The 14,401-nt window shown below is 39.3% G+C and overlaps 1 protein-coding gene across 7 annotated transcripts in view; it reads right to left on the reverse strand.

Moving 5' to 3' along the window:
* Positions 1 to 14,401, reverse strand: part of Frmpd4 (FERM and PDZ domain containing 4) — a 992,697-nt gene that overhangs the window by 119,333 nt on the left and 858,963 nt on the right. For all 7 annotated transcript variants that reach the window (XM_028761843.1, XM_028761867.1, XM_028761861.1 and 4 more), the window contains one exon: positions 5,652 to 5,754. In XM_028761843.1, coding sequence (XP_028617676.1) covers positions 5,652 to 5,754 — 103 coding nt within the window. The remainder of the gene's footprint in view (positions 1 to 5,651; positions 5,755 to 14,401) is intronic.

The following is a 14,401-nucleotide window of genomic DNA, read 5'->3' on the forward strand; positions in this document are numbered from 1 at the left end:
GAGAGAGAGAGAGAGAGAGAGAGAGAGAGAGAGAGAGAGAGATTTTTCATTGAATTCAGATCTCCGAAGGATTGTACCATGCAATAGGAGGGCTTCATCAGTACCTCTGCTTTTTACCACTAAAAGCTTCATATATGAACATAGGAAGCATGTAGGTGTGGGAAATGCAGAGGGGGCACAGGAATGACTAGTAGGCTGAAGGGCACCACAGCTTCCTGGGATGATCCTACCAGAAGTGCTGAAATAAAAATGACTTAAATTTTCTTATTTTCCCACATGCTCTTCATTTTAGAGGGGGCAGGACTTTCTGTGGAGAAAAGAGGTTTAATGTATCTGAACTCTCTCATTCTGCTTGTTGGATTCCTATTGCTATATCAAAGTATCGAAGAAAGGAAACATAGAAGACAAATATGTATTTTGCCTCATAGTTTCAGAGGCCTTAAACCACATTTGGACAGCCACGTTGATTTGAATTTGTGGCAGCTATATGTGTCAGAAACGCATAATGTCATGGAGTCTATTTACCTCAAAGCTGCTGAGAAGCAGATAGAGAAGAGGACAGGGTACTAATATTCAATTCAAGTGAATGCTTATAGTGATATAATTTTTTCCTACTGAGTTTTCAAGTTGAAAAGGTATTTAGAGCAGAGGTTCTCAATCTGTGGGTTGCAATCCCTTGCTGGTTAAACAACCTTTTCACAGGGGTCACATATTAGGTACCCTGTGTATCAGATATTTACATTATGATTCTTAACAGTAGTAAAACTACAGATATGAAGTAGCAACAAAAATAATTAGGGAGGGGTCAACACAGCATGAGGAACTGCATTAGAGGGTGGCAGCATGAGGAAGGTTGAAGCATCATTTTTGGGTGTTATCTGTGAGGGATTTTTCCATAGTGGATTAAGAGGGGAGAGGCTAGCTGGAATGTCAGTGGATGGATCTAATGGGCTAGAGTCCTGGAATGAAGAAAATGAAGAAAGAAGGCACCAACTCTCCTCCCACCATCATGCCTCTGTTGTGCTTCCTGACTCACAAGTCACTCTCACCACCACAGATTTCTCATAATATCATCTCAATCCATAAGCCAAAGGCAAACTTCTTTTCCTTTCAGCTGCTTCTTCTCTATTTGGTTACAGTGTTAAGAGGAGTAACTAAAAGATGACCCACATCTTAAAGGTACCACCATTTGCTAACAGTGGCATGGAAAAGTGAACATATCTGGGTGGGGTGGGGTGGGCATTTCAATCTATACCAGAATATATACATGAATATATATACAGAATATATGTTTTAAAAAGGAAATGGAGGATGTGGTTTAGTAGGCACAAATCCAACCTTTTATTCTTCAAGCCATCTAGTTGAATTTGCCTTTTTCTTTTTTTCCGAAAGAAGAGGAGATGGAGTTTGAGTAATGTATATTGGAGAATCAAACTGGTCATTCCCAAATGAGAGTGTTTATGGGTCCTGCCCAATATAATGTTAATGGACAGGAAGGGATGATTGAACACCACACAATTAAAGGTAATGATAGAAGAGAAATAGAATAGTCTCAGTGAATTGAAATTGCTCACTAAATACTTAGAATAACTGGTTTCTTGCCTGGGAAAATGAGGAACAAATAAATTTGGGATGTTTTTTAGATTTCTGACTTAGGATGCTTTTCTACTGCCAAAACCATGGTAAGTTGGAATATGTGGAATGGTGTGGTAATAGGTTAGCAAATGATGGGTTTCAGACCCTTGATGAAGAGGACTACCTTAATCACCACACAGTCTGCAGTCTTTGTCAATACATTATTTTCACTTGAGGTGAGGAAGCTGGAAACAAGGATGGGAATTTGATGACTTCTTGATTGGTAAACAATGTAAGTTCTAATAGATTATGCAATGGCTATCTAGAGCAAGCACCAGGATAAAATAATCTGTGGTCTAAGGAAGAGAACTAAGAATGATTTGTTCAAACATATGTCTCACACTTCTATCAGTTAGAAATACTGAGTGGGTAAGAAACTCTAACAGTTCATTTCCCTGTCCTTTTTCATGTAAGTACGAGTATGTAGAGTATGCATATAGTATGCACATGTGTTTGTGTGGACATGCCTGTAAAGACCCAAAGTTAAGATCCTAGGTCTTCATTATTCATCCTCCACCTTACTCTTTGAGCAGGGTCTCTCAATTGAACCTAGAGCTCACCCCCCACCATGGGGCTAGTCTAGTCAGCTATTTTGCTATCAGGATTCCCTGTAACCTTCTTCCAAGTGTTGCAATTATAGGTGGGCCACCATGCTTACCTATCATTTACTTAGGTTCTAGGGATCCAAACCCTGATCCTCAGACTTGCTATTCACACAGGAAGAGCTATAAAACTGCAGAGCCATTTCCCCAGAATTTTCTTCCTGCTTAAGGGCTATCCCTTTACTTTGATTTCTCTAGACACAAAAGATTAGAAGCCTCAATGGTCACACGTTTGTTACATGACCAACACATCTTCCCAAACAACTTTCTCACAATCAGGGAAACAGAAGGCATGAATGGCTTCCAGTTCAGTGCACTGAAAATCTCCTTAGAAAGCATGTGGGGGCCTCATAGAAATCATAACTCTGTTATTGGAGAACGTCTTTGGATATTATTTAGGGCTTGTCTAAATTTGGCTTAACCAAAAAAAAGAAAAAAAGAAATACAATCAGGTTGTCCTATAAGTATCTGACAGAAAGTAGCTTAGGCTTTCTATGTCTCATATATATTTGTGACATATCTCCTCATGTGGGCTATGGAGACAGCATTCTTAGATAATATGTAAATGAATAAGTGTGGCCATTTTTACAGTAAAACTGTATTTACAGACTCAGAAATTTGAATTTCATATGATTTTCATGTGTCATAAAATATTCTTCGTTTTCTTTATTCCAATCTCCTTTTTTTCCTTTCTTTTTATTTTTAAGAAACAAAACCTTTGCTATCTCACAGGTTTTGGGAAAGTATGTGGCAGCCTCAATTTGGATGTGAAGCTGTTGCCTGCTATCTTGTCTTTTTAATTGGTTCATTTATTCTTTTACCTACAAAGTTGGAGAGGATTTAGATTGATGTCATTTTCCCTTAACAATGAATTAAGCAATGAGAAAAACAAGCAACTTTCTTGGGGGAAAAAACCTTTCTAGACGCCCCAGGTAAGATTGCTAGGAAGTGATCACACTTTTAGATAGCTTTTTCTCCAATTCTGTCCTGCAGCTAGCAATTCAGGCACAGCAAACCCAAACACAGATATATTATTTCTTCTACCCTTCTGAAAGCACAGGAATCAATAGGACTAATCACACAGGTATGTACCCAGAGGAAAATAAAATGGGACTTCTGCCATTAAACATAAAGATAGCCCTCTAGGACACAAGCGGATATAAAGCTCAGCTGGATGAGGCATGTCCCTGCTGACACCATGTGTATCCCAAGATATAAACTATCTGAAGTGGCCTCAACCCAGAGGCTCTAAAAATAGCCTTTACGTAGTTCAGCCTTTCTGGTCCACAGAAAGATTTGAACTGTCATTCCCAGGCCAGGTCTTGTTCCTGATGCGGGGTGAATATGATACAAGTTTCTGTGCCTGTCCCCATGGAAGAATGTTCTTTAGAGATCTGGATGCTCAATGAGTACAAGTATGACTTCTCCATCTAGATAGGAAGATACCATTATATTTGGCCCAGACTAATAAAGAATGACTTAGTCCTTTGGGGCTCTTGCAAAAATATTGTAGAGTCAGTAATTTATAAATTATAGAAGTTTATTTCTCACAGATCTATGGCCCCAAAAGCCTAATAGAAAGGCATCAGCAGATTTGCAATCTGTTGATGATTCCAGCCTCAAAGGCAGTGTCGTTCAGCACCCTAGGATGGCAGAAATAGCATAGGCAACCTTTTATAATGACATAAGTGAAGGAAAGTTACTAAAAAGTATCCTAACTGGACATTCTACAAGGCTGATTAGCTGATTAGAACTTTAACAAATGTGGAAAGGTTAGGATTTTGCAGGTCTATAGCCAAATAACAATTTATCTTTATCTAACTTTAACCTCCTAAATAGCTACTTTTTATCTACCTCCATGTCAAAACTAACATTTTGTGCTGAACAGATTAAAATCCCTTGGAATGTATTAACTTAGTAGAGCACTAGCTTCCATCACATGAAAGTTAAGAGTATCATCAGACAGCATCTGAGGCCATCAACAGAAGGTTTCTGCTTTGCCATAACCTGTCTCTCTGACCTGTCCATCAATGTATTTGTCTTGATTTATGACTTTCTTCTGTCACTATAAAGACTTTGTGAAACTGCTTCCATGTTGAAATGTTGATTTGATGTGATGTAAGTCTGTGTTTTTGGGATGTGATCACTCATATTTGGCTCCAGAATAAAACTACCTATTATCTTTTTTGAGGTGAGAGTTGTGGTTTTGCATTTATACATATAATGGTATTAATTCCATTCCTAGAGGCTCCCCCTACCATGCTATAATCACTTCCCCAAAGTCCTGGCATCCTAAAGCTATCACAATAGATATTAGGCTGCAAAATATGCATTTGGATTGGAAGAGGACAGAAACATCCAGATGATGGCAAAGACCAACTGTTTGGCAATGGACAGAATTTTCTTAGTAAATCGAGTTTTTTTTTCTTTTTTCTTTGCTCATGGTAAGAATAGGAGAGTTGCTCACTCTAAAGTGACTACAGCTCTTTTTCTATTTCTATGTTTTCTTACCCATCTCAAAATTCTTCCAAGGTCATGTAACCATCCATGATGTCTTTGTGAAGTAGAAACCAAGTTTAAAAAAGAAGATTTCTTCTAAAGAACACTTTTTCCCAAATGCAGAGGTGCTTTTTGTTCTGAGTGAGCTTACATGATAGGAGATCTCTTCTTCAGTTTAAAGTGTCAGTTTATAATAGACAAATGTCATACCATCACATCGCTTTATCCTTTGACACCACTTTATAAGTGGATTTGTTTGTGTAACAGGTTTTGCTTCACCTGAATAAATTCTAAAGATTTATTCAGTTCTGGAGAAAGTGCAACTCAGTGGGCTTTAAAGCAGGTATTTGACCAGTATTTGAAAATTCATATATAATGTAGTCTCTGATGCCCAACTAAAAATACCACTTACCAATCTGTGTCTGCAATAAAATTAAACTAATAAACAAATCATATCTTGGCTTTGACCTAATTACACTTTTGTTTCAGTTGATCATCACAAAGTGAATCACTCAGGCAAGTATTAAAAAAATCAGGGAATTTTTATGTTTGTGTATCCATGGAATTATGTATATAAAATTACTCATCACTTTATGCTATATTTAGCGCTCATATTTTAGTCTCCTTGATTACAGAAAAATCAATGTGTCAGTAATTTGAGAAGGAAATGAAATGCAACCTTTTGGCTATAGTAATGGAGATATAGGTATCATTAAAAGTATGAACCTATTTCTTTGTTTCTTTTATTGGTGGTTAGTATCACTGACATTTCTATAATATGAATGTATAGGCTCATGATTCTGCACTGCATTGGCCCACAGGAAACTCTGGCTCTGCCAGATAAGGTGTAAGAACCATGCATCAGCCTCTGTGAGAAAACATAATGAGGTACAGGTGAATGCATATGTCACCTACCTGACCAGGTCGATGACCCGTTCTCTTGGTGCAGCGCTGACTGGTTCATCATTAATCATTACAATCTGATCTCCTGGGATCAGCTTGCCTTCTGAGGGGCCACCTAGAGACAGATGACAGCAAAACACACAAGTGAATCCCTTTGGCTACCCACCTACAATTCCTCCTCCTGTTATGAGCAAATTATGCTTTCAGCAAAACAGAATACTGTAACACCAGGGGGTTCTTTGGGACCATCTGAGGATTAGGTTGCACTCTGACCTGTCAGGATCTCTGGAAGTGAGACTCAGGCATCTGTGGTTTTCTGAAACTTCACCAGGAAAACTAATACTAGGCTCTCAGTTCTTCCCACATATTTTCCTTCATTTTATGAGTGTGGGTGTTTTGTTTGCATGTATATTTGTGCACCACATGTGTGCAGTACTTGCAGTAGCCAGAAGAGGAAATTAGATCCCCTAGAACTAGAGTTATAGACGATGTGAACTGTCATCTGGGTACTGGAGATCAAACTCAGGACTTCAGTAACAGCAGCAAGTACTTTTTAACTTCTAAGTTATCTCTCCAGCCACCCTTTGTGTGATTTTTGAGGCAGGAATAGAAGATCGTCAAGACATATTTTTACCTGTCCTCTTCTGCAACAACCCAGACATGGCTAGATTTGAGCAAAAGTGTGTGGATTTGTTCCTTTCAAGTGTGGAAACAGTATACTCAACCATAGAGTGTTAGAAAAGGCATCTTATAAAATTTGGCTGTGTGTTAAATACTGTTGGAACAGGTTAAAATAAGTGGAGGCAACTTCTGTAGTTTTGATGCTAATTGGTATTGAAAATAGTTTCATCAGGAACATTTAAATAATTGTTTAAGAGGTTAAATGAAGGAGCCATGGAGCTTGAGAGATGGCTCAGTTGTTCAGAACAGTAGCTACTCTTCAGGGGATCCCGGTTTAAACTCCAGCAGCCATGAGGAGGCTCACACACAGCTGTCTGTAATTCCAGTCCCTGGGGGATCCATTGATTTCTTCTGACCTCCTCCAAGAGCACCAAACACACAAGCAGTACACACATAGACATGCAGGAAAACACAAACACATATAAAGTAATAAATAAAGTCAATGAAGGAAGGAGACCTAGCTGTGATTTAGGTTTTTAACAATGAATTTGTCCCTATGTCAGTGACAGAGGGGTGTGGTTGGTCAAATATGTAACTACAAGTGTGCTTGGATATTTGTGTCTGTGCTCATAGTTCCTGATATATCATGGTTAGTGGCACTGTCTGCTGTTGACATTTGGTCAAATTGTTTATGACCAATACAACAGCCAGGCTCAGCTATGATGGCATGACAGTTCTGGATGTCATAGAGTGTTTCACTTTTTCAGCTGGATTCCTAAGGAGAGAATAGCAAACTGATGTTTCTTGGACAGTTATGATGCCCACAGCTATGAGCATAATGTTTCCCTGAATATTACAAGGATTCTTCACGCAAAATGAGAGAACTGAGCTCAGCAGCAAAAGAATAGGCATGCAGGTACAATTATATCAGGATGCATTGCTAGTTCAGAGGGGCTGACTTCTCTTTTGAACTCCCTCTCGCAAAGCAAGACTTAAAGCCACATCTCTGTGAAATACAGAACTGCTTTTAATTTTTTTAAAAAAACTAAGCAATTACTCAGATTATTCAACTATTTGAATTATTCTCCCATGTACAGCTGGGTGCAGTTACCTCCCCAATACTGACATGGTGCTATGTGGTACTATATAATTTTCACCTTATTTCCAGAGAGGCAGCACTAGGCAATAGGTGTAGTTAGAATACTAGCTTCCTAATAAGGTCACTACTCCTTTATTTAACAATTGGAATGAATATTTCATGACCAGAACAAGAAATTCAAAAGCCTTTGGTTATTCTCCAGCCACTCGAACTGTACCATCAATTTGTATTTCTGGGGAGTGAGAAATAGGGGACTTTAAAAAGCACTTACATAAGTGATAGAAAACATTCATTTTGTAGCTCTGGGCACTGAGAATTAGTGTTTGCACACAAGGAATTCAGAAAGAGCACTTGAGAAACTTATTCCAACCACCTGATTATGTGCAAACAGCCACACCTATTCAGTCAAGCAAATGGTTACAAATCAAATGCTGGTTAAACACAGAAACATTTTCTGACATGCTGTTTGAAGTGGGGATTTGAACTGTTTTGGTGAGAACACCACTTTCCAATAATGGGACATATTCTTAGGTTTCAGTTATCAGTTTTATCTGTTTGTTTGATGAGACCAGGTCTTATTCCATAGCTTAAACTGTCTGTAACTCACTATGTAGCTCAGGCTGGTCTTGAATTTACAGTTATCCTCCTGAATTAGGCCCCTGAATTCTGATAGTACTGTCGTGAGTAACTATATTCAGTTGACTTATGCTTTTAGATCAAATGGGAATATTCTTGGTTAACCAAAGCAACTTGAATCAAGAACTCTGGAAGAAGCAACACACAAATCCTTCCCAAATATGAAATAATTCCCTCCTTCAGAGAATTGTTTCACCACCTTTGCTATGGATGACTGGGTTGTACCCTACAAAAAAAAAATCTGATCATGTTGCTGAAATCACCTGGGACTTGAGTAGAGTCACTATAATGATAGACAGTTTATCTGACCAACACTTTTACTTACAAAAATAACCAGAAGAAGGACTCTATGCTCTTTTCACTCCTTTTCTACTCTCCTCAAAAATGACAGACAGTAGGTGTTACAGTGTCTCTAAGCAAAGAGGAGTTCAGGACATGGAAAGGAAGAGGGTGAAGGGTTTCCAGTGTTTACTGTGTCTTCTTCTGTGTGTACAGAATTCTGTCTGTGCTATATGTCTTCCTCATCTATGGGAAAGCTGGTGCCCAGAAGTATGAGTGCAAGTTTGCTTAGCTTTCTTTTCTATACTACCACAATGTGTGTGTGTATGTGTGTGTGTGTGTGTGTGTGGTGAGAGAGAGAGAGAGGGAGAGGGAGAGGGAGAGGGAGAGGGAGAGGGAGAGAGAGAGAGAGAGAGAGAGAGAGAGAGAGAGAGAGAGAGAGAGAGAACATGCACACACACATGCATGAACGCATACACATGTGTACATGGATCTCTATTATAAAATCTAAAAAGAAGCACTCATATTTGGAAACTACAATCCTCAGGGGATTTAAAAACTCAACATTCACAGAGTCCAAAAATACAATTCACACCTAATGAAGCATAAAGCTCTGAGGACCAAGTAAGGAGCTGTGTGGTGGCACAGCTTGGAATGAAACACTCTAATCAGTCCCAGTATAAAGTGCTCAGCTGTATTTGTGGTCCTTGACTCACTTAAGTTGTGTCAAAAGAATGGAAAATTAAAAATTTAATCAACTTTTAAAAAAAATCTATATCACTTTACTAATTAACTCCTGTTTCTCATCATTGCCTGACTAAAAGGGCAGACACTTGAGAATTCAATAATAATAATCCAGAGGTTACGGAAGGATCTCTATGTACTTCCCCATAGCTTGCTAAATTAGATGCTATGAGAATCCTCATAACATGGACAACACAGAAAACTATAACCAACTAAAAAGCAGGGGCTGGACATAAGTATTGCAAAGCCTAATAAGGGCCAGAGACAGTACTCAAACTTGAATAGCATTATAGAAGAATCTGTGCTCTTTCTTTTTTTTTTTCAGGATCATATTATTTATTAATTGATGGTCAGTATCCTGAAAATATTTTTGCCTACAATGAAATTGTTCAGAGGAAGAGTGAATCAATGTGTGTTACATCTGTATGATAATACATTTGACATGATTCCTGGTAACAACACACTATGTATCTGCTTGAGATTCTAATGTGTTACTGTGTTAAATATCTATATATTAAAATTATTTGGGGGTGTGTCTATGAGATACCCACAACAGATGTCTGAATGAGAGCTTTCATTTATCTTCCCTTTTCAGTTCTCCTTCTATCATTCCTTTAGAAAAGCAAACCTTTTCATTGTTGTGTGACAAAACTTTTCCTGGGAAGACACAATACACATGCCTTCTCACCCCAGATAGGAAGCCCAGGACACACAAAACTACCCTTCCACTAAAATCAAATCCAATGAATTTTACATGGTTACTTAGAGAAGCAGATATCACTCAAACACAGATGTAATCCTCACCCCAGCATGTGTGACATATTACTAAAGCTGGGAAACTTGGAGATACTACACAGCCTGCAAGCAGTCCAACAGGTCAGAAAGTTGTCTTTTCTTTTTTCTTTCTTTCTTTTTTTTTGAGGATCAGTAATTTTTAATAGTTTCCTGACTCATAGCTAGTCATAGCCCATTCCAGTGAAAACTGTCTAGCCCCTGGTCCTCCTTCTCTGAGCATGTGTTTGCTTAACTATAGTCATTGTCTTTTTTCCTTTTTTGGATATTTTATTTATTTACATTTCAGATGTCATCCCCTTTTTCCATTTCTGCCCTCCAGAAACCCCCTATCCCATCTTCCCTCTTCCTTTTTGCTTTTATACCATTTTAATTACATGCAAGCATTAAGGTCAGTTCTAGGTTGAGGAACTAGCAATACAATAGATGCAAATTGTCAAGGAACAAGCAAGACAATAAACATAGTCAAAGAACAAGCAAGGCAATAAACAAAGTCCCATAATCACTCCCTTGATCCCTGTTTTTAAGAGCTTATCAGGATGACCAAAATATCTGAGCCTACTTCCCTGTCCTAGCCCAAAGTTATTTTCATGCCTGAAGCCTACTTCCCTGTTCTAGCCTAAAATTTAGATTCCTGTCTGTAACTACTTCTTTGTTAGCTTAATATTTAGATTCCTGCCTGAAGCCCATTTCCTTGTCCTTGGCCAATGTCAGATTCCTGCCAAACAGTCTAATTCCTTGTCCTTGGCCAAATGACACTTCTACATCTTGTGTGAATGTGTATGGTGCAGGTTTGTGTATTGTAGATTTTTGTGCATATGTATGTTTGTATACATGTGGAAGCAAGAGATTGAAGCTTAGTGCCTTCTTTATCATTGTCCACCTGACTCTGAGACATGGTCACTCACTCAACCTGTATATCTATTAGCTGGTAATGAATACTTGGGATCCACTCTCTAGTCACACCCATCACTAGAGTTACAAATGTGTGCCACCACACTTTGCTTTACATGCAAACTTTTAAATGTCTACTGGGATATGAGCTTGACTCCTCTTGCCTGTATGACAAATACTCACTGAGCCATTTCCCTAGTCCCCAGAATCTATCTTATTATGTGTAGGATCATACTATTGAGTTCTGTTACTTATTTACAAAATCTTCAGGGTAATGACAGAGCAGATAAGTATCCTTTGTTCATTAAAATAAAGGCATAAATATACATAATAAATAATTAAGCAAAAGTAATTGTTTCTGGAAAAGCAGAGTGAGCCTACTGTGTTGATAGTGGGACAGCTGTATATCCTCATATGAGTAATTGAGATATAGTATACTGTGATATTATAGCATTTAAGAGATGTGATGTCACCTCCACTGAGAACTAAAATTCTCAATGGATTCATAAATTCATAGATTGAGTCTCTCACATCCCAGGTCTCTGGAACTTTCTAGAGGTTTCCCCCAACCCCCACTCCCAGTAGCTGCATATTTCCATTTATTCTCCTGACCCTCTAGACTTTTCTCCTGTCTCCCCCATACCTGATCCTGCCCCTGCCCCATTTCTCCTCCCTCTTCTCTCTGCCAAACAGGTCCCTTCTGTCTCCCATGATTATTTTGTTCCCACTTATAGGTGGGATTGAAGCATCCTCACTTGGGCCTTCCTTCTAGTTTAACTTCTTAGGGTTTGTGAGTTGTATCATGGATATTTTGTACGTTTTGGCTAATATCAACTTATCAGTGAGTACACATCATGCCTGTCCTTTTGAGTCTGGGTTACCTCACTCCAGATATTTTCTGGTTCTATCCATTTGCCTTCAAAATTCATGATCTTAGCCGACATGGCCAATAGTAAGGAGCTGGAACCTGAAGAGACCACCTTCAGTAGTTAGACAGGGTCCCCAGTAGAGGGATGAGGACTTCAAACCGCCTTCAAAAATTTTTACCCAAAATTGTTCCTGTCTAAAAGAAATGCAGGGACAAAAAATGAAACATAGAATGAAGGAATGGCTCACCAGTGACCAGCTCAACTTGGGATCCATCCTGTGGGAGGGCACCAAACCCTGACACTATTATTGATGCTTTATTGTACTTGTAGACAGGAGCCTAACATGGCTGTTCTCTGAGTGGCTCTACCACCAGCTGACTGAGACAGATGCAGATACTTACAATCAAGCATAGAACTGAGGTCAGGGACACCTACGGAAGAGTTAGGGGAACAACTGAAGGGGCTGAAGGGGATGTTGACCCCATAGGAAGACCAACAGTGTCAACTATCCTGGACTTCTGGGAGTTCCCAGAGACAAAGCCACCAACCAAAGAGCATATTTGGACTAGTCCAAGGTCCCCTGGTACATATGTAGCAGAAGACTGCCCTGTCTGGCCTCAGTGGGAGAGGATGTGCCTAATCCTGTAGAGAATTGATGCCACCTGGAAGGGGGGTTCTGGGAGGCACTCTCTCAGAAAAGGGGAGGGAGGATGGGATGAAGAACCCTGGGAAGGGGACTGGGAGGAGAGGCAAAAATTTAAAGCCTGGAGAGAGAGAGAGAGAGAGAGAGAGTTAGTTAGAGAGAGAGAGAGAGTTAGAGAGAGAGAGGTGTGACATGTACCAGGTTAGCATCTGTTATGTAACAGATGATTCCAGTAATTGTTTCTTCTCCCATTTGTGGATTGTTAGGATGATTCAGGCCTGGCTTAGCTGAAAAGATCTGAACAGATCTGTTTCAAATTACAGATTGGGTTAAACTGAGGTTCAGGCTTCAGGCTAACTGGATGCTTCCCTAGGAGTTTACTGTGGAGTTGAGGTTGTAGGAATAGCAGCTTCCCTGGGAAAACATACTTTCTTACAACCATGACAGAGTTCAATTATACACATGCATTCCAACCTTCTGTTTGTGTGTGTGTGTGTGTGTGTGTGTGTGTGTGTGTGTGTGTGTTTGTTTTTGTTTTTTTTGTTTTTGTTTTTGTTTTTTTTAATTTTTTTATTTTTTTCTCAAATCGTAATTAATTCACACAGGGGTTATAAACACAGAAAGGCAGGATGTGGGGAAGGGAATGACACTGGAGTGGGTGTTCAGGGGGAATACAGATATCTTCAGAACCAGGTATTGGCTAGGTGAAGGTTCAGGGGACAATTCACTATGACTCTGCCTATGACTCACTTGTCCTTATCTAAGTTGGTGTTGTCTGCCAAGGCTACCTATTTACAAGGTCTATGACTACTCAGGCTTATAAATTTCCACAAAAGCTGCCTGTTGACATTAGCTTATAGCCATCTGTTTCAATGTTTTTCCACTGAGACCCAAGACTTGGTGTTAGTATACATGTATGACAGGCCTATTGCTGGTTTTAGGCCTATGGGTGATTTTAGGCCTACAGTGTGTAAGCAGGGCTGCCCCTGACATCTCCTCCCTTCTCTAAGTATAGAAGGGCTGTGGCAATTCTGAACCTGGGAAGGCAGGGATAGAGGCCTGACCTCCAGTAATTGAAGGGGACCTTGTAATGGCTCCAGTCTCCCTGTCGTTGTCCAGTGAGGCATGAGGGCCATACCCATCCTGATGTCTTTTTCCTGGAGAGGGGATACTTTTGACATCAACCCCTATGGAGTCAGGCTTGTCCCTCGGGGAACCCAGATAGATATTTTTATCTTTTATTTATATTCCCTTGCAGTGCTTAGCCTTGCAGCCTAAGCAAGAATTCAGATCCCCTGTCAGAGGGGGTTCTGGGTGGCCCCTCTCTGTTTGGTCTAGGGGCAGAAGTCCCCCCTTTTAGGTTGGGTGGAGATGGGTTTTGGAAACATCCTGTATAAAGTAACAACCTCATCTTGAGTCTTGTGGTCCTCCATAGCTAACTTATGATAATGTATCTAAGTAGGTTTTGCTACCAAATTATTTATCTGTTGTATCACAGAGTTAGTCCGCCTATTTGAGGGCCAGGGACCAGCAGAAAAAAGCAAAAAGAACCCAAATAATGATCCCAAGATGGAAGGAAATAGGGTTGACAACCTTGGAGAGGCTGAAAACCAATTCTTGTACCAGCATTCATCTGTCTCTTTCTCTCTCTGATTTTTCTTAGGGCCTTCACTACCTATTTCATGCTCTCTTTAACCCTCCTTGTCTTGTCTATGTAAAGGCAGCCTTCTTCTTTGAGGGTTGTACACAGTCAAGAACTGTATACAGCCTTTTCTATTATACTAGAGTAAATCAAGTCCAATAAGGATCTTTGCGATTTTAGAAGGTCTCTTCAGACAGTGAAACGAGGGATTTCTTCAGATTAGTGATGTCAATATCTAGCTGTTTGATGTTCTTGTCAGTGGCCCTTCAAAGGTCTGAGAAGTATAAGTTCGGAGGCCAGCATCTGGATTAGAACTTCTTTTTTTTTTTTTTTTTTTTTAGAGAAACACATTCATTTATTATATTTTAGGTGAAGTCATTAAAGATTCTAAATTAAATTATAAAGATATAAAAGTATTAAAAATTATAAACACTGAAAAGGAAAACACAGTATTCAATATTTATCCTATTTTTCATGAAGAAGGTTATACACTATAATATATGAATTATTCCATGTTATGTGCCTTATATAATAACTTGGCTT

Source organism: Grammomys surdaster, unplaced genomic scaffold (genome assembly GCF_004785775.1).
Source record: "Grammomys surdaster isolate TR1022 unplaced genomic scaffold, NIH_TR_1.0 131, whole genome shotgun sequence".
In the NCBI taxonomy this organism is placed as follows: domain Eukaryota; kingdom Metazoa; phylum Chordata; class Mammalia; order Rodentia; family Muridae; genus Grammomys; species Grammomys surdaster.